Raw genomic sequence first — 26,545 nt, 5'->3', positions numbered from 1 at the left:
CCTTTTTGTTCTCTTGCTTGTAACCATGCACTAAGTTTCAAATACTGCATGAATTTAAACTATAACTTCTATAATAAGCCATTATTTAAAAGTACAGTTAAAATAAACCTTACAGTTTTAATGAAAATATGTTCATTGAAATGTGAATTTATTATTCAAATCCACTCATAAATTCAACCATGGAGACACCACCTGTCTAAGCAGAGCTCAGTGATTTAGAAAAGCTGTCTATTTAAAATAAAGAATGTATGGCAGGTTTATAGAAACATAGCAATGAATTTTTACATAAATTTAGAACTACATCTTATGCATTTTCTGCAAAAATGTTTTTAGATTTTCCACTTAAAATTGAACATAAAAAGGAATAGAAAGTGTGATACAGCACATAAACTAAAGCAGGTGCTATATCCACATGTACCATATTGACATTACATAGCATCTTCTAAAAACTATTTCCAATTTTTAATAATTTATTTTCTATGACAAAATTTTGTTGCTTAATATATGTATTTAGCAAGGAATGATGCAACATCAAATGACTGTCACTGAAACCTTAAATGTAAAAGTGTAACTTTTAATTCAAATGAAGTAAATAATTTCGAAACTTTTAGCAACTGCAAGGGAGACAAGTTATGAAGAACAGCTAATGTGTTCTGTAAAACCCAGAGTGTTTCATAGTAATAACATAAGAACCAATTAATTATTACAACCTGAAATAAGGAGGAAATTCTTATGATTTTTTTAAAGGCAATAAGGTAACCACACTAAAGCTCTTTTAAGGAAATTACAAGAAACCCTCTGACACCATAGTTCCTGTCACAGAGATACTTTTGAATTTCATTAATGGCTCAGGAGACAGCACACATTCACAAGGCTTTATGAATTCTGGATTATCTGAAATGTTAAAGAGATTAACAAGCAAAAGTATGGCAGATGCAGAGGAAAGATAGATCATAATCATAATCCCCTTCTGTCAAAAGATATTGGCTGCAAATTTTATGCTTACATACCTGTATGGGTTCGAATGTGAGCTAGGAAGGCCATGGAATTGCTGCTTCTGCACATCTTGCCACAATACTTGCACACATTGCCTTGATTTTCCTCTCTTTCTCGGTTGATTTGTTCAGTGTCTTCCACAATGTACTTATTCACCTCCCGCAGTAGTTCTTCATGTTGTTCTTTAATATGAAGAAACAAATTCTGTTCAGAATCAAAGGGCTCAGTGCACTTAACACATTTAAAGGTGGCGCCTCCTTCTGGTAGCTCTTCCACACTTGCCTGTTCATTTCTCATGTGACCAGCACTAGCCAAGTGCTGGTGAAGGTTGCTTTCTGTGTAAAATGATTTTCCACAGAGTAAACAATGAAAATGTTTCTCTTTTGAAGGATGCTTCATGGCTATGTGAACATTTAGTCCACTTAAACCATCTGCTAAAAAACCACAGTCATCACAACGAATACGTGTCGATTCCCCAAGGGGATTTCCTTCAGATTTCTTCTTTTTCCCACCACCTTGTGAGCTATCTATTTTTACAGTTACCTCACTAACTTTCATTCCACCTGACATCTGTCCTTCATCGGAGTGATCAGTGGATTCTCCATCTTGATGGCTTTTTAATCTTACTATAGAAGAATCAAACTGGCCAAAATTTTGCATTGCCTTTCCTTTATCATCAGTACCGATAACAGTTCCCAAAGCCTCATTACTAGTTTCTTGCATGCCTTCAGCTGTTGAGCCATCTGCCTCCCAAATGCTGTTGTTTATAGTTACTTCTGCTTCATGTTTTGCGTCCGTAAGGGCTTCTTCCTCCTCTACAGTTGGATCCTTTCGGAAGCTTCTGTCACCCTCTAAGCTATGTACATTTTGAATAGTATTTCTAATGTTTTCATCAAGATTTGACTGCTCTGCTACATTACATGTTTCTGAAAGTGCTGGCACATTTGGTGTTCTTTCTGTTAGTAATTCTTCTTCAAGAACTTCAGTATGTTTATACTCGTTTTCAAGGTTTTCTCCATTTTCTTCTAAAGTTTTCCCACTTCTTTTGGAATCCAAGTTTGGGGCATTCATGTCATTTGAAACATTTTGATTTTCTACACTGCAATGGAAATTTGAATTGATTGGATCTTGCCCATTTTTCTGCAAACCACAAATGACTACTTCTTTAAGAGGTATAATCTCACTAAGTTTAACTTCATCTTTTTGAGATGTTTGTTGGAAGACTTCATAAAGGGGATTTTCTCCTCCAGTAGATTCCGCCTCATTTTCAACTCCTATTGCATTGTGGGCACCATCTTGTTTAGAAATTTCTGATGCATTTCCATCTAAGACAGTACAGTCAGCTAAGCTTTTCAGAGTTTGATCATCCTGTGCTTTAGTATAGTTAACATATTTTGTTTCATCTGAAACTGTCTGAAATTCTTCTGTGTTTTGCTGATGATCCTTTGAAGACATAACAGAGGTTTCTTTGGCAATACCTGTTGTATCTGCTTCCTCTCCAGAGGAAGAGCAAACATAAGATTGTCTTTTAATTTTATGCTTCTCTGTTGCTGCATGCCTAGTCATCTCTCGACGAGTAACTGCATAGTAGTCACAAGCCATGCAGTAGTATTCAAATTCTTTAGTATGCTTCCGTTTTACATGCAGCTCTAGAGAAGAAGACGAATGAGCAACAAACTCACAGTGTACACATTTATTGTCATTTGCACCTGTAACTCTTCTCTGAAAACATGGGTCACCATCTTGAGTAACATTACTTGGCTCCATAAGTATATGCTGTTTTATATTTATAGTGTTCTTCGTATACTGCAGATCTGGGAGTTGAGATACATTGTCAACTTCTACCTCAATGGAGTTTCCCTGATCTTCTTCCCGATTTTCTAAGACTGAAGTATCCAAATCTGATGACTGGCTATCATCCTCAACAGGTTCATTCAAAATATCCATTGGACTGTTGATCTTCTTGCTAATGGATTCAAGATTACCTCCTTCTGGGCAAACAACTACCTCTGTGTTTTGTTTTCCATTAGCTTCCATTTCAACACGACCTTTATGTTTCTTGGTGGCACAATGACGTTCCATGTCACCTTTGGTTACAGTATAATAATTGCAAACTTTACACAAATAGCTGTACTGGTGACTGTGCTTTCGTCTAATATGTACAGTCAAGTTGGTAACACTGGAGGCCAATAGACCGCAATGGGTGCATGTCCTAGAAATGGTGCCTTTGGGTCTCCCTCTCTTTGGTGCATTGGCCAAAACTAACTCATTGTCTTTGGTAATTTCACCTGATGGAATCAGTTCTTTATTTGTGGATGTGTTATCCACAGTAGAGGACGGTGCCTGTATACTTTCTTTATCTAATTCAGTCTTTACATTGCCAGAAGTGGAAGGCTCTATTACTTTTTTAACATCACTTGCATCTACACATACCCTTTCAATACATTCCTCAAAACGTAAACCAATATTGTTTTTCTTGGCATTTTCAAGGTGCTTGCTTCTTTTAATATGCTTTTCCATTCCTTCTTTGCTCAGTGAATAAAGGTTACATGCTTTGCAAAGAAAATGATATTCCTGTGCATGTCGAAGTTTTATGTGTCTTGTAAGAACTGTGGAAGATCTTGTTTTATAAAAACACTTTTTACATTGAAATTGGGTTTTATTGAGAACAGAATGCTTTAATTCATTTCCATGATTTATCATGCAGGGCTTTGGAGGCTCATCCTCCATGGTCACTTCGATTTCATCTACAATTTTTTGGAGATTATTATTTGATTCCAGTGTAGTATAAGCTGCAGTTTGCAGAGACAAATCAGTGCTAATTGATTGAGAAGTATTTTGTTGAGCCAATAAACTACTATGCTTCTCAGTTGTGTTATGATCTATCAGTTCTTCCTCAGTTAGAAAATACAGATTGCAAATAATACAATTATGGGGCATACTATGCTCTTCACTCATGTGAGTTCCAAGGCTTGTATCATTCAAGCAAATAAATGAACAAAGGTGACAATTAAAGCTGCAACCCCCCATTTGATGTTTATTACTTTGACAGTGTTGTTCAAAGTCCCCCCTGATTGCACAGGAATAGTTACATGTTTGACAATGAAACTGCATTCCTTTTGTATGATGTCTTATAACATGAACTTCCAAACCATTTCTGTTCTGAAAAACAATACCACAGTAAATGCAAGTATGTAGAACTTTGTTGTCAGCAACAGATTTAATCTGAGAATCCTCAGTTTTGGTAGTACTAGGAGAACTGGTATTTGTCCTATCTTGACTCAGAGCCTGTATTTCTGAGATAGCCTTACCCTGATTGTTAACGTCATCATCATCATCATCATCCATTTCTAACTCTCTAGGCAATTTGGGTGTTAAACTACTTGATTTATGCTGGGTCCTGAAGTTGTGTTTCACCTGTGTTTGGTGAGATTTGGGTTTGCCTCTTTTACTAACACCCAGCAAACTATATCTTCCTTTAACCTGCTTTTTTAATCTAAAAGAGCCACTTCGTCTGAAAGAAGTTCTTAGTGATAAAATATTTCTCTTATGTCCCGATCTATCAGATCTCCTTGTTGTGTTTAAACTGCCAATTATCTTTTGGGTATTTCTAGGGGGCTCTTGTTTGTTCAAATTTTCTTCTGAGGACCCTGATATTTCTAGCTTTTCAGTCTGGAGTTCATGAGTTCCTTCTACACTGAAGGAAAACTCTTTTTCCTCTGGAACAGTCTCTGATTTTTCAGTGGAAATATTTTTAGATGTTATCATTTCGACAAGAAGTTCACTGCCATCACTTTGTTTAGAAAAGCTTACTTTCGAATCCCTCATATTATTGCTAGCATTTAATTCTTTTGAATCAGCAGTTCTTGTCTTTGATTTATAGGGCCCAGATTTTGCTCTCTCTTTCTTCTTGTTGACTGCCATATATTGCTTTTTATGAAAAGATCTTTTTGTCAATATCTGTACAAATCCTCCTCGTGCAGCAAGATGTTGACGGCGAAGGTGTGTCTTGCCAAGGAAATGAGAATGTAGGAGATTCTCCTCACCACACTGAAAACCACAGAGATCACAGCAAAATATTATTGATTGTCCGTGAGCCTGCTTGGTATGTGTTTGTAAAGCTAAACTGTATTCTGCTTTATAACTACAGTGGGGACACACATGCTCTTTGGGTTGCTTTGAGTGACTTTCTTGAATATGTTTTTCCAAATCAGGGTAAGAAGAAAAAAACTGATCACAAGTTTTGCATTTAAGAACTTTATCTATATTACCAACTGTACAGCAAACACTAATTTCTTCCACTTGAAAAGTACTTTCAGGAACAGCAGATGGAACTTCTTGTGAATCTTTACTTTCCAAATGAATTTTCAGTGGCGTAGTATCAGCAGCTTTGAAATCACACTGTGGACACAAGGAATTTGAAAGAAGTGCGTCACCACTGACACAGTCACTCACTGCTACCTTTTTTATGGCTCCATCTATTACATTATCTGTTTCTGCAATTGACTCTTGCTTAACTGTGAGTTTGAGTGATTTGCCTTCACTGCCTTTAGTATGTTTTGAAAAATCCAGCTTTATTCTTTTTGAGATAGGTTCATTTTCAAGTTGGTCCCCTTCAGTAATGTCTAGGCTAGTTGATTCTAATAATGCCTTTTTGTTTTTGCCATTCTCTTCTCCTTTCTTCTCAAGGCTCCTATGAACTCCATCTGATAAGGACCTTGTTTCCTGGGTAGATAAGGAATCACATTCAGCATTTTCTACTAAAACATTTCTCATTGAATCTTCTGTGAGATCAGTTTGTAAACTCCCATCAACTTCATCACTCTTCTGATTTTCCTCTACATCCATTTTTCATGAAGGCAGCACAGAGCACAGTTCTACTATCAGGGGTAGCTCATTTGGCTGTACAAGTACCTATAAAATAAAAGAGTTTTGTTATTAGTTTTATAAAACAAACATAATTTGCTAATACCCCAGGTATAGGCTAACAACAACAATCTGATCTAAAGTGTCGTGGGGACAGCCATAATTCAAGGTATTGGCCAGCATTTTCAAACAGGCTGCCTAAAACTAGAGACAAAGTAGGAGAGGTAATATCTTTTACTGGACCACTTTCTTTTGGTGAGAGACACACAATCCTAAAGTTATGACACTTAAATCAAATTCACATTTAGGCATCTAAATAAAATGGCCATGCTTTAAAGCCAGACTGTGGAGCCATTCCTCATTCTAGTGAGCACTTATGTGAGCAAAATCACTGGCTTCAATATGACTACTTGTGTGACCAAGTGCTCAAACGTGAGAAAGGGTTACACAATTTAGCCATAAGTCGTATTGTGCAACGAGAGCTGCGGGTGCTTAGCACCCCTGAAAATTAGGCTACTTTTACTTAGGTGTCTAAATAAAGATTTAGTTGTCCATACTTGGGCACTCAAGTTTGAAGTCTGACCTTATTTCTGGCAGCCTTGACATAGCACTCTAAGTTACTATGGCCTTCAGCAAAGAGGACAACAGATAATCCACCTTTTCCAGAACTAGAGATTTCAGAATAAAAAAAGCTGACTAACCCTAAATTAAAGAGCTCTAAAGGTAGAACTGACCGTGATTAAGACCTGTTGGATAAACTGAACAATCAAGAAGGATTTGGCTAAATATCATCTTTTAAGCTTTACCAGTGTAAGACCCTCCTTCCTTCCTCTGCCCACATCCCATGCCACAGGATGAGATGAAGAGAATGTGACTACTACTGATGGAGTAAATAAAGCCATATGATTGCCAAAAGGCTAACACTAAAACCACCTGTCATTTCCAAGGGGAAAAGTTAACAATAGGACACACTTTCAGTGGAAGGAAGACAAGAAACAGAAGTGCCAGAGGGGAGAGAAAGAAAAAACATGTGCTTTCTCTTCTCACAGTTGCCAAAAAAAACCAAGTCCCTCCACCATACAGAAGCCAAAACCTCCAGTCCGGCAGCCAAAAACCTCCTTTCCACTAATAACTGTCGATACTACTCTTCCCCAACAGCCCAGTGTGATCCTCCTCTCCATGTCAAAACAAGGCAGATCCATTCCAGATACAAAATCTTCCAACTGCCTGCTGAACAAATTCTGTGGCAATCTGTCATTTGTGTGTGTGTGTGTGTGTGTGTGTGTGTGTGTGTGTGTATAATAAAAAGAAAAAAACATTGCAAACCTGAAGTATATACTAAAATAAAAATTAAAGTAATAAAGTTAATATGATTTGATTGAAAACTCCACTTTAAATATATAATTCAATAAAAATCTATGTTTTTCTATTTACCTATGCTACCATAGAAACATCAATTTGCCACTGAACCCAGTGTTAGTGAACTGCCAAATTTTGATTCCGTTTCCACTGAATGCATGAGCCCCTGACCATAACCGTATGTGCATGCTGATAACAATAAATAATTCCAAAACTGATCCAGACAATAGTGTACAGTAAGCTATCCAAATGTGTAAACAGCAAATAAGAATTATCCTTATTTCCAAGGAATACATTCCAACAGGATATGGAACTCAAGACTTTGTAACTAAAACAGCTGGGCTACACATGAAGCTAGAGAATCTGCTTGTTCTATTAATATGCAAGTAGCTGTAGCTGTGTCAATCCCACGGTATTAGAGAGACAAGGTGGGTGAGGTAATATCTTTTATTGGACCAACTTCTGTTGGTGAGAGAGACAAGCTTTTGAGCCACACAGAGCTTTTCTCTTCTTCTTCAGCTCTGTGTGGCTCGGAAGCTTATCTCTCTCACCAACAGAAGTTGGTCCAGTAAAAGATATTACCTCACAAACCCTGTTTTTCTATTAATAGTCACTTATGTGAGGCTTAAAAGCAACTCCATGCACAGAAGTTACCTGTAGTCTACAGATTCATTTTTCACTTGCAAGTCTCTCATTAAGCTCAACTATTGACCAGGCCCTGCCTAGCTTCTCAAACAAGCTATTAAATACTTCCAGAACAGTACAGCTGTTTCATGTTTCCAGATACTGCCTCTTTAATTGTGCTTTCCTGATTCCCATGATTTATAAATTTTCTTTCCTAATTCAACCAGTTGGTTTAACATTTTGGAAACCACTGCATGGATCAGAAGTTGAAAAGTCATGGCCAGATCATCAACTGGTATAAATCAGTACACCTCCACTATCTTCAAAAAGAGCTGCATCAATTTTTATCAGCTGAGGACTGAGCCCCTAAAGTTAGGTTAACTCTGAAAAGTGACTCTGTACAGCACTCAGTGATTACATTTCAAATGTAATCAGATTGCAAGGTGTGTGGGTGTGTCTGCGTGTGTGTAAAGTGACTCTGTACAGCACTCAATGATTACATTTCAAATGTAATCAGATTGCAAGGGTGTGTGTGTGTGTATATATATATATATATATATATATATATATATATATATATAAAAAATGTCAACAGTGAAAATTCAACCTAAGATTTGAAAGGCAAGCTGCACCCTCTCTGGCGCATGCTCATTATTAGTAGCAAAGATTCTGGAATTTGATTAACCAAACTGATTAATCAAAGCATGTGCGTAACTTAACAAGTAGTTCTGTTGAGGTCAATGAGACTTAAACACATACTTAAAATTAAGATATATTGAAGAGTTTGGGCAGAATCAGGGCCTTAAAACATTTTTAATGTTCACTGTCCTATAGCAGCACTGGCTCTGTAGCACTGACAAAAGTAAACTTATTTTTATCAATAAAAGTTAGCAAGTAATACTTGGAATACATGCAGGGTGTATATCTACAGAATAACAAGGTCCTATTTTTAAAATAGCCATTTTTCTGACCATTTTCACATTGTAAGAAGGATCATTCTTGTAGATAGAGGTTGTTGAGCAATATCATCAAGTTCCAAGTTCTTCAGAATGTATAGAAACTAACTGTATAATTCAGAAACCTGTAGATCTAAAGGATGCCCAGTTCAAGCCTCTGTGCTTCTCATACCACTCTCTTCAGCTTAGTCTAAAGTCCTCTGGAATCACTTGAAGTTATGAGAATGAACAAATATCTAAAATGCAACATTACAGAAGACCTTAATTTGTTAAATTAGTAAGAAAACTATCCTATTCTGTTAGTATGTATACAGATCCTAATACTCTACCACTGTCGTCAATGAAAGCTTTGCCATGGTTAAGCATATACTCAGTACACGACTGTCAAACTTTTAACATTTGTTACTTTAAAACCAAATTCTATTAAACAGCAACTACTCCTCGTGTCATGTTTGACGTTCAAAATTAAGCTGTTCTAATCAGGAAAAGTTATTTTAAAAAAAAACATACAACTTTTTAAATGCTCATATAACTCAAGAATGTTTGATTAGATTCTTAAGGATATGGCCAAGAAATTAATCTACCACATTAACTTCAGATTAACTAATTCTTTTGTTTGGGAATTTTCTTTGATTAATTAAAAAGGCATTTTAAGGTTACTTGGGACACTTTGTTATCAATTATGGGATTCTAAAAGGAGCATGTACTGCTCTGAACATTGGTGCAGGGAATCAGTAAGCTCAGTAATTCTGGCGGTAATAATAACCTAGCTCTTACATAGTGATTTCATCCATAGATCTCAACGTACTTTACAAAGGAGGCAAACTGCTTTTCTTGAATCTGCAAAAGGCACACCTGCACGTATCACATCATTACTGCACAGATACATACAACACACAAAAACCCAGGAAATATAGATAGATAAATTTACACACACTATATATATAATTTTCCAATTGTATATTACATATTTGTAATTTCATAAATTTGACTAGTATACAATGGTGAATAACACTAGTCTTTCAGAAGTTCTGAAGGATCTTTAACAACAAATGCTCAGGATCTCAGTTGTAAGTCGCATTTGAAAAAGCACATCCAGCAACCATACTTAAGTACATACTCAGCAGAAAAAGAGCCACTTACTGAATCTCCACCACCACTTCCTACAGGCTAATCACACAAATTCTTGCACTCTTCCTGCAATATTTTTCATATATCTATTGGTATGGATGTTGTGTCTGCAGAAGTTCAGTAAGCAGTCAGTTATTTGGGGTTAGGAAGTCTTCCCCTGATGAAAAAAGGGGAAATATTTCACCTTATAGTTCTCTTTTTTCAAATTTTTCTATGTCAGTCCAAATAGTGAGATATAGTTGCTCTGCCAGTAGATGGAGACAGTACAGCTGAGATTTCCAATAGTGTAATTAAAAGAGACATGCAATTTCCCAATCCTCAGAAGAAATTTAGAAAGCAGTAATTTTAAGTTAAGATCATAGGGACAAGCAATTAACTTAATAATTAACCTTAAATCTGTAATGAATGACAAAGTTCCTAAACTCAATGCTCAGTACATTTTTATTTACTTTTCGGGGAGGCATATGCCAACTTTTTAAGGGAATGGATCTGGACTTATACAGAAAAACCTGAAGAAAGTATAGTTATGGGTCTTAAATTTCTCCTTTCCTTTTCATTTTCTGTACTAAACCCCGATGTCTGGTCTTTCAAAAAACAGTACCCAAGCAGCAAATTAGCATCTCACAGTATCAGATGAGGCCTGAATGTTCAATGTATAGTATGTGGCAAAGCTGTGTACTGACATCCAGGGAGCTGCTTTGCATATTTCCAGTAAAAATACCTCAGTGCTTTCAAACTAATCATTCCTTTCAATGGAATCATGGATCCAACAGAATGGGATTAAAACGAATCCGGAACCTCTTTGCCACTGAAATAAGATTCTTTTAACTAGCGCCTTACTTAAAATGGACAAAGTTGATCTGGATGACACTTGTCTCAGCATGAAACCATCATGCCAAATAAGCACCCTCTAAACTCTTGAGGTATATTATCCTATGTAAATTTAGAGGTCTCTCCTGATGTTCCTACTGTAACATGGCTTCCTTACTATTCTTTACACTGATGAATAGTAAAGACAACGTGATTTCTTGGTTCAAATGGAATGAAGACAGGCATTGTTCTCAACACATCTTGTATTATCTGACACACATATACATCTTTATTTGCAACACATCAACCCTTACAATGGAGCCTGTATTAGAAGAACCACATAAGGATCAGTCTCACCACTCATCTTTGGCAATATTTGGACAATTTTGTTTATGCCAGCGACCCTTGTCACTGGGCACTGCCTCTCCAAGTAAACAACAGGCCTAGCATTAGTGATCAGATCCTACCACTCCAATACATCAAAGGTGCACTCTTTTGTAAAGTTTTTGTTTTTTTAACACTAATAATCATCATCTGAGTCACACTGACAACTTTAGCAGTCTCTGTTTACCAATTCTACTTTCCAGTAGGTAACAGAAACAGCTATAGTGGCCTCATATGGAGCGCATTGAAGAGATCACTCATTTGCTCAATGCCTTTAATCCCAGCACCTAAAGGTACCTTCAAATAATAACAACTGAGATGGGGTTCCAGAAGTACTCTTTTTATCCATAAACAAAAATACTCTCCCTTAATATGAGATGAAGTGGGCACCTGAGGAAACTAAACACTATGTGGACTGGAGGAAAGTCTTCTTTCTGTTGATAATCCATCCATATTATATTAGACCGATTCAAATGCTGATAAATATAGTACTAGCTACTGACTGATTTGACTCTGAAAAGACAGTCTTTGAAATACGGATGAACATATAGTCCCAACTCCTCCAAGTGCTGCTCTAAGGATTATCGTTATGTTGGTAAAAGGGCATCAGGGCCCTATCTAAACTTAACAAAAGACTTTAGTATTGGAAGTGATGCTCCAAAATGGAGAATTGGAGAACACAGAGCTGGTCCCCACCCCAAAAGAGGAAAAGAATTGTTGAAAACATTTTACTCCAATCATTTTTTAATATGGAAGTTTTCACTGGCTCAATAGCTGCTTGAAAAAGAGCTAAAACATTTTAAGATTATGAAATTTTAAAGAATTTTGATCAGCTCCATGATATATTGATGAGCTGAAAATGGAAATGGAAATGGGAGTGTGCAAGTGTGCTGTTGCAAATTCAAGAAACATAGTCTTACCTCCCTTCTAAAGTATTTTGAGATCTATGGATGAAAAGCACTATATAAGAGCTAGGTATTATTACCACCTAAATTCAGTGGACTTACTGATGCCATGAAGATGATTTTAACACCACAGGGAAGAAGTTTACACTTTTCAATTCTAGTAGTAAGCAAAGAGACCTGTTCTTTTGTGAACTCTCGAATACCATCCCTTCGTTGTTCTTGTGGCACTGCTCTAAAAATCTTGATTCATTCAATGGTCCAAAATTGTTCAAGACTGACCATTTTGGGCTGATTAACAAAGGGGAACAAAACAGTTGATTAAAGCCTCTGGGATAAGTCTGAATATCCCTTCTGCTATAGTTTTTAGAACCCATTCATCTGTATTGGTATTGGGCCATGCACACTACGAAGTTCTCTCTTCATCCTAATCTTGTGATCTGAGCACGAGTGTGCCATATATCAGGCTGACTGCTTGAAAAACCTAGTGTGGCTTTAGACAATGTCCTGTTTTTTGGCAGTGAAAAGTAAAAACTATGTTAAAATTGCTGTTCCTGGCAAACTAGCGCTTAGATATTTTTTCCTAGATGATCTGTCCTTGAATCCCCAACTCTGTTCCTCTTTAATTGAGAGGAATACAACTTTCCTAGAATAGGTTTCATAGTAGCAGCCGTGTTAGTCTGTATTCGCAAAAAGAAAAGGAGTTGTCCTGAAGTTGTCATTCTTGCCAAGGATTCCTGGATTTTTTTCACTTTTTCCCAAAATGAAGCCTGAAAGGTAGAGTGAACAATCCTGTGTTGGTCTGGTCTGCAAATAGTTGGTTTAAAGTACAAGATGATACAGAAGTCATCGGGAACAAGAAGTCTCCTTGATGCTGTCCTAGGTTGCACGTGCCCATTAACACTTCATAAACAGATGCAGAAAGCTAACACCACCAGCAGAGGGGGAAGGGCTAGAACATGGCTTCTCTGAGCTTAGTGCCCAGCTCCATCTTTGATGTACACAATTATGCACTTACTTTCTGGATGAGACAATCAAAGGTATAGGAGGGGAGCAGCAGTTGGAACCACGTAAATTGCAAAGGAAAAAAAAGGAAAAACTTTTTTGCTTCTTTATGAAGTATAAAGATTTTCTTTAAGAATTTTTTCTGCTTGTCACATTAGAAATATCAGGCTTTGTCTAGCCACTCACTGCTCAGTGAATATTGTAAAGAAAGCTACATATGTACCTAGATAAGTTCCAAGCCAAAATTTCACTAGGATGAAGTGAAGGTTGAGAATACATTATAGCAATTTAGGGTAAAATTCATTACAGAAATGTTATCATTATCCCAAATTATCCCAGGAAATTCAGAGTTAAGGTTAAACTTTAAAAGAATTCAAGCTCATAAAAGTTTGGAAATGTACAGTTAGGATACCCAAATAATCTTAACTCTGCCCTGTAAGGATGTCATAAAGGGACAAAAATAAAAAATATTTCAAGTCTTTAAAAATCAGTTTTATCTAGTCTGGGAATACAAACACCAAAAGTGGCATGATGACAATCCTATGTTTGTTATATGGGGTTACTCCAGAGCAGCTTGTCTAATGTAGACAAGGCCTATATCACTTAACTCTCTATTTCCATCTTTTAAATGGCCATTTGAGGAAAAGAATAACATTTAACATATGTATGAGTATACACAGACACACAGTTTTATTATAGGTTTCAGAGTAGCAGCCATGTTAGTCTGTATTCGCAAAAAGAAAAGGAGTACTTGTGGCACCTTAGAGACTAACAAATTTATTAGAGCATAAGCTTTCGTGAGCTACAGCTCACTTCATCGGATGCATTTGGTGGAAAAAACAGAGGAGAGATTTATATACACACACACAGAGAACATGAAACAATGGGGTTTATCATACACACTGTAAGGAGAGTGATCACTTAAGATAAGCCATCACCAGCAGCAGGGGGGGAAAGGAGGAAAACCTTTCATGGTGACAAGCAAGGTAGGCTAATTCCAGCAGTTAACAAGAATATCAGATTTCAGAGTAGCAGCCGTGTTAGTCTGTATTCGCAAAAAGAAAAGGAGTACCCGTGGCACCTTAGAGACTAACAAATTTATTAGAGCATAAGCTTTCGTGAGCTACAGCTCACTTCATCGGATGCATTTGTTGGAAAAACTTTCCACCAAATGCATCCGATGAAGTGAGCTGTAGCTCACGAAAGCTTATGCTCTAATAAATTTGTTAGTCTCTAAGGTGCCACGGGTACTCCTTTTCTTTTTAAGAATATCAGAGGAACAGTGGGGGGGTGGGGTGGGGGGGGAGAAATACCATGGGGAAATAGTTTTACTTTGTGTAATGACTCATCCATTCCCAGTCTCTATTCAAGCCTAAGTTAATTGTATCCAGTTTGCAAATTAATTCCAATTCAGCTGTCTCTCGTTGGAGTCTGTTTTTGAAGCTTTTTTGTTGAAGGATAGCCACTCTTAGGTCTGTGATCGAGTGACCAGAGAGATTGAAGTGTTCTCCAACTGGTTTTTGAATGTTATAATTCTTGACGTCTGATTTGTGTCCATTCATTCTTTTACGTAGAGACTGTCCAGTTTGGCCAATGTACATGGCAGAGGGGCATTGCTGGCACATGATGGCATATATCACATTGGTAGATGCGCAGGTGAACGAGTTTTATTATGTTTCCTGTATTTCTTTTGCCACTAACCTATTCAAATATCTCAGTTAAAAGAGAGCTGTATGAGATTTTCACTGAAGCAGATAACACATTCCATTTAGAATACTTGTGCAGTAGCTTGAAAAAGTCTCCCAGTAAAAAAACAAAATGTTCAAACACATTTAAAGAGTAATGGCAAATTAATAAAAATAAAAGCATTCTGATGACACCTGGTGGCCATTTTTAGAGGAAGCCTAATACTCCATTGCACTTTATCTGTAAAAGAGCAGTTCAAACAGTAATATGCTGCAATTTTACATATTTCTTGAGTAAATACTTTCACTAAAATATTCTAGATGGTCAAAATATTTTCAACAACGAATCCATTTGTATTATATTGTTCTTTAATATATTTTAATTTAGCTCTATAAAATTATCTGAACCACAAAATTTGCTTTCAGTCTTGATTTCTCAGCCCAACTCGAAAAATGGAAGGAACGTGATTGGAGGAAATGTCCACCTTACTTTTTAATTTACTTGAAAAATTTTAAACACGTGTTGCATCCTCTTTTATCCAATAGAAGAGATGCTGTTTCAAATCCTTGCACAAAGAACACATATTCGTTCCTTAAAAGACTTCAGTAAAACAGAAGCAGCAGCCTTCCATTCTCTGTAATCCTTATACTTCTTTCCAAACAGGTCCTGCTTTAACAAACACAATTAGTACTAGTCACTAGGATTCAGTAAAAAGAACAAGGATACACAATTGAGATACACATTTGATAGATCATTGGCATGTAGTGCAAGAGACGCACACCAAGCCACAACATTTCTCATTGATGATTTCTCACAGTAGATGCAAGGTATCACTTTAACCCCCTCATCTCCCTTGAGCAGAGAATTTCTTCCTTGTAATCTCAGACGGTTGTGATCAAGATTTAAACTACTGATGGTTGTGTGCAAAGCTTGACTTCCTCCATAATGACTTGCTTACTTTCAAAGTTCCAGTGAACAAACCTTTGTTTCATTCCAAGTCACCAAACATCTGGTAAAGTTATCTGGTTTTATACTGTAAAAAGTTCAAAATTTTACAACTGAAATCTAGTATGATCTTCGCCAGGTTCTATGTTGACAGGCAGGAAACAGTAACAGCCTTTCTTTTCCATGCAAAATTGTTTTAATGTGCCAATATTTGTGTCTCAGTCAGTCACTAAAATTTAGGTATTTTCCTTTTTTAGCAAACTATTTAAGCATGTGCCTAATTTCAAAAGAGATTACTCATATGCCTAAAGTTAAGCATGCTTGACTGTTTTGCTGAATCGAGGACTCAATCAGCAATTAAAACTCTCATTTCCCCGGAGGGAAATATGCATGCAGTACAGTTACAGGACCAGGTGTGCTGAGAACAAACACCATTCTTTACTAGCCAAAAAAAATAAAATAAAATAAAATAAAAATGAAATGATGCAGCTTCATTTTGATATCCAAAACAATCATCTTCTTTCTTACCACCTTTCTGTAAATAATTGGGAATTCAGTACTAAATTTTCTCATTATTTTTCAAGTGCACGACGCAACAGCTATATAATAGTACAGTATTTATATACCTCAGCTAACAGCTTATCACCAAATTATCTCCCCAGTACGTAAACAAAGAACCAAGCAAAGATCAAGGCAAAAAGAATCCTCTGTCCCAAGTCACAGAGTGGCTACTTCAGCAAAAGGCTGGAGTGTCCACCACACAGGGAGAAAGATTTGATGGATCCATGTATCTGTGAATCCACTAGCCTTGCCCCTGCCTCTCTCCGGGGTCTGTCCTTCACCCCGAATCCCCACTGTGCAGCAGTATATAGGGAGTCTAGCGAACTGGGCACCCTGGAATATGAAAAATGCCCCCAGTAGTCATATACTAGTTTTTCTGTGTACACAGGGATGGGTCTGGATTTCCCCCCTATTCCATACATGGTGTAATTTTATTTCCACTATCTACCACTCTGTTTCTAGGGGAAATGTTAGCAAAGAACTAATACTAAAAATGCTTCTTATACTATGGCAACCAATGGGTTAAAATGAACCTTGAACAAGTCTACTGTCTTATTTGCTTGGTGAGAGCAATATTTTCTGATGGCAAGTAAAATATACAGTTTTTTCAATATCATCTCTAGGTAATGGTGTAGATTGCATTCTAACCTACATAAGCATAAGACGATATTTGCAAAACTGGATAAATTGCTCCTACAGTAAACGTGTTACACACACTACTAGATAGATCATCACTAACCCCACACACCCATGCAAAGGGGCAAGGGGGCATAAACCCTCCACACCTTACTTTCTCGCATGCTGCCCACATTACAAGTTGCAACATGGGAGAGCAAGCAAGTTCTGCAGATCTGCTGCTTTCCTATCTGGTACAGGAAAGCAGGAAAGGATGGAGTCTTGGCTCTGCCCCCTTAGTATACCAGTCAGTATAGCTGCACCAACACCACAGGTAAAGAGCCAGAGCAGCTTACTTCTTCCTTGGAGCACTGGGGAGACTGGGAGGCTGACTGTGACTCAGACTGTCACAACCTGCTTACAGGGGAAGAGCTATTCTGCACTATCCCTTGCTCAGCACACATCATAAAGTATCTAGCCCTATGTTAGAGTCATTAATACAGGTATTTCCCTTCATTAAATTCTATGAAAATACTTACCCAGTGCCACAAGGCTTCTCATTTGAGCCACAGTAATCCACCAAAGATACATAAACATCTAAAATTAAATGTATAGTTTAATACGCACAGTATCAAACCATAGACCACAAATTCTGGACTACCTTGGCTTCAAAAAGTTTTGTTTACAAATGAGTTTAAAAGGAAAACCTAATATTAAATTTAATATTTGTGTGTTTTCAAAGACACTTAAATTTCCCAGTATTGTACATCTGTAAGTAATTTTTTCCTTAATACTATCGTTCGTATTTCACTTACAGTTAAATCCAAACCTTCAACTGCTAATTCACTATTTAAATACTATCTCTGTTGTCATATCTACAGTGTTCTTCAATCTCAAATACCTAACTGTCTCATTTTTAATCTCTCTCAGAAAAGGAATATATTTTAGATTAATGCACTGTACTTATATTGTACATTTTAAAATACAGTAAAATATTCTCTTGTAGCTTTTACACCAATTTTTCTAAGCATGATAACATCCAGCACTAACATATATTTTCCTATCAGACTAGAAAACATAAGATTACATCAGAGACTTTTGTAAAGCATTTGCTATCATATAAATAGCTGACAATACAAATATATAAAGAATCTTATTAGATCAATCACTTCACTTTACTTGGCCAATTTACTCAGTGAACTAGGTGCTCAAAATATTGTTAAAGGCATTTTTAAACTTAATTTACTAAAACAATATGCTATTAGCTATAACTATTGGCCACAATGTTCACAACTGGGTACCTAGCACTAGTGCCTAATTCTATATTTAGACAACCTAAACAAAAGTGGTCTGACTTTCAAAAGAGCTGAAAACCCACAAATCCCATTGCAGTCAATGGGTGCTGAACCCTTGAAAATCAGACCACTTTTATTTAGGTCTTAAATATGGCTTTTGGAACCTAAATTCAGGCACCCAGATTGGAACATTTGGCCCCGGAATTTAGCATTCACAATTAACAAAATGATATAGGAAACAAAAGAGATTGTAGCCTGTTTAAAAAAAAATAAAAAATAAAAAAGTGAGCTGATTTAATTAGAAAAGCTCAATAACAAAGACAATTAATACTGGCCAGCTACATTATAACTATTTCTCCAAAGAAAGGTATTATTTTTAAGATTAATAGTAATAGTAGACTAACCATATTTTTAAATAACTTGCAGATTTAAAAAGTGTCCCATTGTAAAAGGAAAAAAAAGGGTCCCTGAATAAAGGTAGCAAATGCACAAATTCAATGCCATTAAAAGGCAGACACATGAGATCCCATGTATCTTGTGCCATTTGTAAAAAGGTTGTTTTATTATCAGTGTAACTAATCACAATGAAGCCATCTCTTACAACCAAAGACATTATAATGAATTTTCTTTACAGCTACAGAGAAATGGGATTTGCTGTTCCATATCAAACTAGAACAGGCTGTATAAATTCTGCTTTATATTTATTGTTAATGTAATTTTTATCTATAAAATCAGCCATGAAATATTAAAAACTGAAACAACAGAATTTATATCCTTTACTTAATTTAGTTTAAACGGTCTATTCACTAAAAAGAGGGAAAAAAGGTTACATATGTATTATAGGAACCCCGCCCCTTCTCCCTCCAGTATTTCCATTATAAACCCCCTAGTTTCAGGAATTTATAACTCAGCTGTAAAAATTCACTCCATGCTGAGAGTTGGTATACTTTTCTTTTAACAAATTTTTAAAAAATAAATCTATTTCAGTAGGAAGACAAGGAAGGAGTGCAGAGAGCAGAGAGGGAGGGAATCAGAATAAAAACTTTAATGCTTATCTACTTAAGTCAGTAATTAAAGGCCATATACTGCCCTCACTCTGTTTGCACAACTGCTCTTGACATAAATGAGTCTTATACATGAGGACTGAAGACAGCACAGTATTTTGCTCTAAATAACAAAAAGGCAATAGAGAAGTCTGGTGTTAGTACCAATTATCTCTGGAGATTTAAGTCATCTGTTTATCCACAGAACAGATAAAATAAAGGGAGCAGTAGTTCATATTTCCCTACCTAACTTCCCAACAACTGTGCCTCAGCCTTGTTCCAGCGAGGTTTTACCTGTACCGGTAAGGGGGTAATTCAGTTCCCATGTCCATCCAACCCTCAATCTCTGTGCTAAAACTGTCAGGATAGGCACCATTAGTATAATAAAATGGTTACCTACCTTTCATAATTGTTGCTCTTTGAGGTGTGTTACTCATGTCCATTCCAATTAGATGCGTGCGTGCCATATGCACAGTAGCCGGAAGGTTTTTCCCCTAACAGTACCTACTGGGTCAGCTCAGGCGCCTCCTGGAGTCACACCTCCATGATGCCATACATAGGGCCCTGCCACCCGCCGCCACTTCAGTTCCTTCTTGCCACCTTTGCTCTGACAGAGGGGTAGGCAGGTGGGTCTTGGCATGGACATGAGCAACACATCTTGAAGAATAGTTACAAAACATAGGGAACATTTTTTTCTTCAAGCGCTTAATCATGTCAATTCCAATTAGGTGACTACCAAGCAGGAACTTGGAGGTGGGGTCAGAGCTCAAGGGTTTGCTGATTGAAGCACTGCTCTGCCGAAGGCTGCATCATCTCTAGCCCACTGAGTAATGGCATAATGCGAGGTAAAGGTGTGGACTGAGGACTACGTCATGGCCCTGCAAATTTCCTGGTCAGAACCTTGGCCAGGAACACCACTGAAGATGCCTCTGCCCTCAGAATGCGCTATCAGCGGGGGGCAGGTATTTTCACCAGATCATAGTATGCCCAGAGGCATGATGTAATCCATGAGGAATTCTTTGAGAAGAGACTGGGATCCCCTTCATTCTGTCTGCTACCGCAATGAATAATTAAGTAGATGTCCAAAACACCTTCGTCCATTCGATACATAAGGTTAGCATCTGGCGAACATCCAAAGAATGAAGGTTTTGTTTGCATGCGACTTGGGGTAAAAAACTGGGAGAAAAATATCCTGATTAACATGAAACTGGAACACAACTTTCAGGAGAAAGGTGATATGGCCAAAGCTGAACCTTATCCTTATAGAACACTGTGTAAGGAGTAACAAAGATGTTAGGGCCTTAAGTTCGGATACTCTCTTGGCAGAGGTTATTGCTACCAGGAATACCACTTTCCATGAGAGAGAGCATGTTGCACGTCATTCAAAGAGTGGTCCCATTAGTTTCGAAAGGACCTGGTTAAGGTCCCAAGCCGGGATCAGCTGTCGTACCTGTCAAGTCCCTTATGAAAAGATCAGACTATTGGGTTGGCGAAGACCGATCAGCCTCCCACGCCTAGGTGAAAGGCAGAAATGGCAGCCAAGTTGACTTTTATTGATGACATAGAAAGCCCTTGCTGCTTTAGGTGCAGGAGACAGTCCAATATAAAGAACTTTGTCGAGTGCGTAGGAAACGTGTAATTTTGCAATGACCAAATTGTGAATCTCTTCCATTTGTCTAGGTAGGTGGCCCTAGTGGATGGTTTCCTACTGCCACAGAGGACTTCCCTAACTGGATCAGAACAAGCCAGCTCTGTTGGGTTTAGCCATTGAGCTTCCAAGCCATGAGGTGAAGAGATTCGAGGTTGGGATGCTGAAGGTGGCCGTGATCTTGAGTTATCAGGTCCGGGAGCAGTGGTAAGGTGATTAGGATTTCCACTGACATCTCCAAAAGAGATGTGCACCAGTGCTGATGGGGCCAGGCTGGAGCTATCAATATCACCAAGGCTTCATCCCTCCGAACCTTAAGTAGTATCTTGTGAATGAGTGGTATGGGTGGAAACATGTAAAGGCAGTGGTCCTTCCCAAGAAGAAGAAACATGTCCGTGATCAAGCCGGGCTGTGATTCAGGAAGGAGCAGAACTGCGGGCACTTCCTATTATGTCATGTGGTGAACAAGTCTTCCTGGGAAATTTCCCACTGTCGGAAGATGGTGTTCAGGACATCCAGGCAGATGGACTACTTGTGGTTGTGAGATAGTCCGCCAACTTGTTCTGAACTCCAGGGAGATAAGACGCCACCAGGGGTATTGAATGAGCTTTACAGAAGTCCCAGAGTTTGAAGACTTCCTGGTACATGGGAGAGGAGCGTGCTCCCCCATCTGTTTATATAAAACGTCACTGTTCTATTGTCTGTCATGACAGATATACGTCTCCCCTCCAAATGAACTTGGAAGATCTGGCATGCCAGACGGACTGCCCTCAGCTCTCTGACGTAGATGTGAAGTGAGAGCTCCACTTGGGACCACAGGCCCTGAGTCCTCCTAGGTTCGCTCCTCAACCTATCGCTGATGCTTCCGTAACCAGTAACATAGATGGCTGAGGTCTGGAGAAGGGAACACTCGCACACACCGCTTGCGGGCTGAGCCACCATAGGAGAGACTCAAGGACCAGGCAAGAAAGAATAACTACTTAGTCTAGACTGTCCCGGTTTGGTCAATACATTTGAGGCTAGCCACGCCTGAAGAGATCAGAGTCTCATCTGGCATGCTATACTACATAAGTACAAACAGTCATGTGGCCAAGGAGCATTAGGCAATTCCTGGCTGTGGTGGTAGGGAATTGTCTGAAACCTGTATGATGTCACAAGGGGTCTGAAAACACAACTGTGGTAGAAACGCTCTTGCCTGTTTTGAGTCCAGTATTGACCCTATGAACTCTATCTGCTGAACAGGGGACAGGGTTGACTTCTGCACATTCAATAGAAGGCCCAGGTTGTCAAAAGCTGCTCTTATCGGGCTCACATGCGCCTCCACTTGCACTTTGAAGAGGCCCTTGATCAGCCAGTCATTGAGGTATGGGAACATCTGCACCTGGCACTTCCACAAGGAAGTGGCCACAACTGCCATGCACTTGGTGAACACTCGAAGTGCCGCCAACAGGTCCAAAGAGGAGGACTGTGAATTGATAGTGATTGTGGTTCACCACAATCCTGAGGTACCTTCTGTGAGACCTATATGTTCTCAAAATATGAAAATAAGCATCCTTCAAGTCGAGGGCAGCATAGCAGTCCCCCAGATTCAGGGAAGGGATGATGGAGGCCAAAGAGACCATGAAGAACTCCAGTATCTTCATGAACTTGTTGAGGTCTCACAGGTCTAGAATAGGCCTAAGGCCACCTTTGGCTTTTGGTATTAGGAAATACCAGGAATAAAAACCCCTGCCCTTCAGCTCCTGAGGGAACTCTTCCACTGCCCCCAAACTTAGAAGCGTGTACACCTCCTGCATTAGAAGCTTCTCGTGAGACGGTCCCTGAAGAGGGACACGGAAGGGAGCTGGAAGGGAGGGACGGAGGGAGTTAAATTGGAGAGTTTTACCATGTTTACCAGTTTTACCATGCGGAGCACCCAGCAAACTGATGTAATTCATGTTCATGCAGGATAGAAACAGGATAGTCAACACAAAAAGGAGCGAATGGTTGGATCCAGTGTTTGAACTGGTGCATTGCCCTCAGGCGCACCTTCATAAGGTCTGCTTTTGACCTGAGGACTGTTTCGCCTGCCCAGAGCACTGAAACGATGAGGGAGGAGGCCGCCTCCTAGTGTTTCTATTACACGTCCTAGAGTAGTTCTGCCTGTTCTGCAGGTAGTAGAATCGAGGTGGGGCTGGGGTATAAAATGCCTCTGTTGCATAGGCAGAGTATGGAGACCCAGGGACTTGAGAGTGGCTCTAGAGACCTTAAGGCTATGAAACTGCAAGTTTGTTTTTTCAGATAAACGGGTCAAGCCCTCGAACAGGAGATCCTGGGTGGTCTGTTGGACCTCATATGGGGGCCCTAATGTCTGCAGCCAGGAGCTCTTCCTCACGGCCACCGCTTAAGCCAGGGTATGTGAAACCAAATCAGCAATGTCCAGGGCTGCCTGGAGTGACACCCTTGCCACAAGCTTGCCCTCCCCTCCACCAATGCAGAAAATTCTGCCCTTGAGTCTTTTGGCAGAAGTTCTGTGAATTTAGATATAGCTCCACAGGAATTAAAGATATATTTACTGAGGATCACCTGGTGGTTTGCAATTCAAAGCTGGAGCCTCCCGGTAGAGTAAATTTTCCTCACAGAGAAGTACAGCTTTTTTGCATCATGGGCTTTAGGTGATGGGTCCTGGTGCCCTTGGCGTTCCCGTTTGTTTGCCGCTGCCACCACTATGGAGTCAGGCGGGGATGTGAATAAAAATGTTCAAACCTCTTTAAGGGAACAAAATACTTTCTTTCTGTCCTTTTCACCATCGCTGGCAGGGAGGCAGGGGTCTGCCACAGCATTTTGGAGGTGTCTGGTATAATTTTTATGAGCGGTAGGGCAATCCAAGAGGGACCTGAAGGGGCCAGGATGTCCACCATGGGGTCTGATGTCTCAAAGACCTCCTCGACCTGGATCCCCAGGTTCTGGGCCCTCTTTAGGAGCTGCTTGTGGACCCTATTGTCCTCTAGTCCAGGGGCTGTAGAGTTTCCAGCCACTGCCTCATCTGGTGAGGATGAAGATGAGGTTCTAACTGGAACCGGCCCTTGCTCCTGGCCCTCGGCACCAAGGGGATCACCTGGTGCCGGGTCTTCCAGTGTGGCGTGGGGCAGCTGGTCCTGCACCAAGGGAGGTGGGGGAGGCACATGGGATTCTGAGGCCACCCACACCGACCTCCTGAAATAGAACCCCTGGCTTTGGTGGAATGCCTAGGGGAATCCAAAATGGCCATTGGGCTGGAGCCTGCCATTGGATGGGCCATGGCATAGAGGGGAATTGCTGCCTCTCCCTGTCCGACCTCGAGCGTCTGTGCTCCAATCTGTGTAGATTCCGCTTGGATATGAAGGACTCTGCTTCTAACTCTGATTGGGAGGACTCGCTGTAGGAGGATCTTGGGGGAGCAGTGCCGACAAGTGCCGGGGAATGGTGCCAGGAGCTTGGGGACTGGTGCGGTTGCTTTCGAGCTCGGTGCCCAGTCATGCCTAGATGGAGAAGGTGGCTCCGTGAATGTGATGAGTTCTCTCACCACCTCAAAGGTCTCCAGCATGGAGGGCAACTCCAACGCCTGTGTGTGACCCTCCCAGGGAGGGGAGTCTTGGGGAACCGGACTCAACTGACCCCCTGGTCAGGGTAGGAATCAACAGAGCCAGGCTAGGCGTTGCTGCACTTATGTGGCCCAACACAACTGCACCAGAATCTTTACATGCCGATGAACAGCATGTCAAGCTGCTTCTTCTTGTGGGGCACCAGAGACTGGGAACAGTGCCGTGTGCTGCCCTGCAGGGAGCCCTATCGGTGCTGAGGATCTCTCTCTGAGTCCTTTCTTGGTGCTGAAGTTCTTCGTGTCAACACCGGAACACTACACACCAGGCCGAGGTTCTCAGCATCGGCTCAGCTGACCCCGAGTCTGAGTGGGTATGAACCATTGATCCCTGTCTCTTTGAGTCCTGGGGCAAAATCCCCTTCGAATCTTGCAATGGTCTTGTTGAGATTCCCCCAGACACTTTAAGCAGGAAGTGTGGGGGTCACTCCTAGGCACAGGTTTGCCACAAGCTGTGCAGGGTTTAACCCGAGGGACCAAGACATGCTCCAGTACCGGGGGAGAGAGTAGAGGGGTACCCCCAGAACATTTTCCTACTGGAATTCTAACTATATACTGACAAACTAACTATAAGTACTAATCTAACTATTTACAGGATAAAAGAAAAGGAGTACTTGTGGAACCTTAGAGACTAACAAATTTATTAGAGCATAAGCTTTTGTGAGCTACAGCTCACTTCATCGGAATGAAGCGAGCTGTAGCTCACGAAAGCTTATGCTCTAATAAATTTGTTAGTCTCTAAGGTGCCACAAGTACTCCTTTTCTTTTTGCGAATACAGACTAACACAGCTGCTACTCTGAAACCTATTTACAGGATAAAGTCTGAATACTACTAGGGCTAAAGGCTTGCTGAAGCAAGTGAGAAAGAGTATTCCAGCTAACCGACACAGACAGTAAGAAGGAACTGAAGTGGTGGCGAGTCGGCAGGGCCCCATATGTGGTGCCATAGAGGCACGACTCCAGGGGGTGCCTGAGACAACCCGACGGGTACTGCTAGGGGAAAAACCTTCCAGCTACTGTGCATGCAGCGCACACACACAATTGTAATCGACATAAGCAAGCACTTGAAGAAGAAAATATATACTTGTGTTTTGTGTGCTCTGAACACCAGCCCACTAAGAATTGGCCCTAGACCATCAACTCATTTCACACAGGTTACTGAACAGACAATAGATGATAATTTTCAGTTACTGTTAACCTGGGCCAGATTCAGGCAAACTAGAAGTGAAAAGTTCTGTATCCCATTAGTCATCCCCAGAGCCATCTCCACCACTGAACATTTGGAGGAATTAAACCTACTGAATATGTGGAAAGGAGATGAAGTATTAAAATCTGCAGGTATTAAAGACAATAGGGACTTTCTAAAATGCAAAAATAAGCAATAGCCAAAATGGCTTCAAAGAGGGAAAAAATTGCTCCCAAATTAGATGGTAAAATGTAGGGCAAGATTCAGAGTCTGATAAAACTTGCAAGAACAAAATAAAGGCAAATTAATAGCAGCCAAAGAGTTAAAGGACATAAGAGCTTTTATTTAATGTAGCAAAGTAAATAATCATAAATGAATAAATCAATACACATGAATGTAGATTCCAAAATGAACATTAACATGCAAAGTAAGACAAAGACAGGCAAACAGTGATGGACATTAAAGGCTAGGTGGTGAGATATCCCACTCCTCTGCCACGTGAGCTCTACCCTGATTACAGATGTAAGTATGGAAGTGAGAGGGAGCAGGGGCTGCATGCCCAGTCCTCCCATCAGGAGCAATGTCTGCAGGGAGAGAGGAGAGAGCCTTGGTTCTATCCCATAATCCCAATGTAGCTAACTACTAACAGAGTTGAGTTGGCAGGAGAAGGAAAGGAAACTGTACTCTGGAACTGCAGTAAGTCACTTATCCCCAGGAGCAAAAGGGAAGCAGGAATTGTGATTTAGAGCAGCTTAGGGCTCTGAATGGTGTGCTGTAGCTGCACACTGTCCTTTACATAAGGCTGCAGTTGACAAGACTTCTACTGTACAAGCATTTAAGACAATCATCCCATACAAATAGAAATGAGAAGAAGAAAATAAGGGTGGCATTTAATAACCAAAAGTCTATTTTAT

The 26,545-nt window shown here is 39.7% G+C and overlaps 1 protein-coding gene across 11 annotated transcripts in view; it reads right to left on the bottom strand.

The window, feature by feature from the left end:
• Positions 1 to 26,545, bottom strand: part of ZNF407 (zinc finger protein 407) — a 471,531-nt gene that overhangs the window by 432,148 nt on the left and 12,838 nt on the right. For all 11 annotated transcript variants that reach the window (XR_006278950.1, XM_038392353.2, XM_043508194.1 and 8 more), the window contains exon 2: positions 1,011 to 5,910. Coding sequence is in view for 10 of the 11 variants with exons in the window: in XM_038392353.2 (XP_038248281.1) it covers positions 1,011 to 5,844 (4,834 nt within the window). In the remaining variant the exon portion in view is untranslated. The remainder of the gene's footprint in view (positions 1 to 1,010; positions 5,911 to 26,545) is intronic.

This window comes from Dermochelys coriacea, chromosome 2 (assembly GCF_009764565.3).
Source record: "Dermochelys coriacea isolate rDerCor1 chromosome 2, rDerCor1.pri.v4, whole genome shotgun sequence".
Lineage (NCBI taxonomy): Eukaryota > Metazoa > Chordata > Testudines > Dermochelyidae > Dermochelys > Dermochelys coriacea.
Note: the sequence above shows the minus strand (reverse complement) of the source record. Positions and strands in the feature narration are given on the sequence as shown.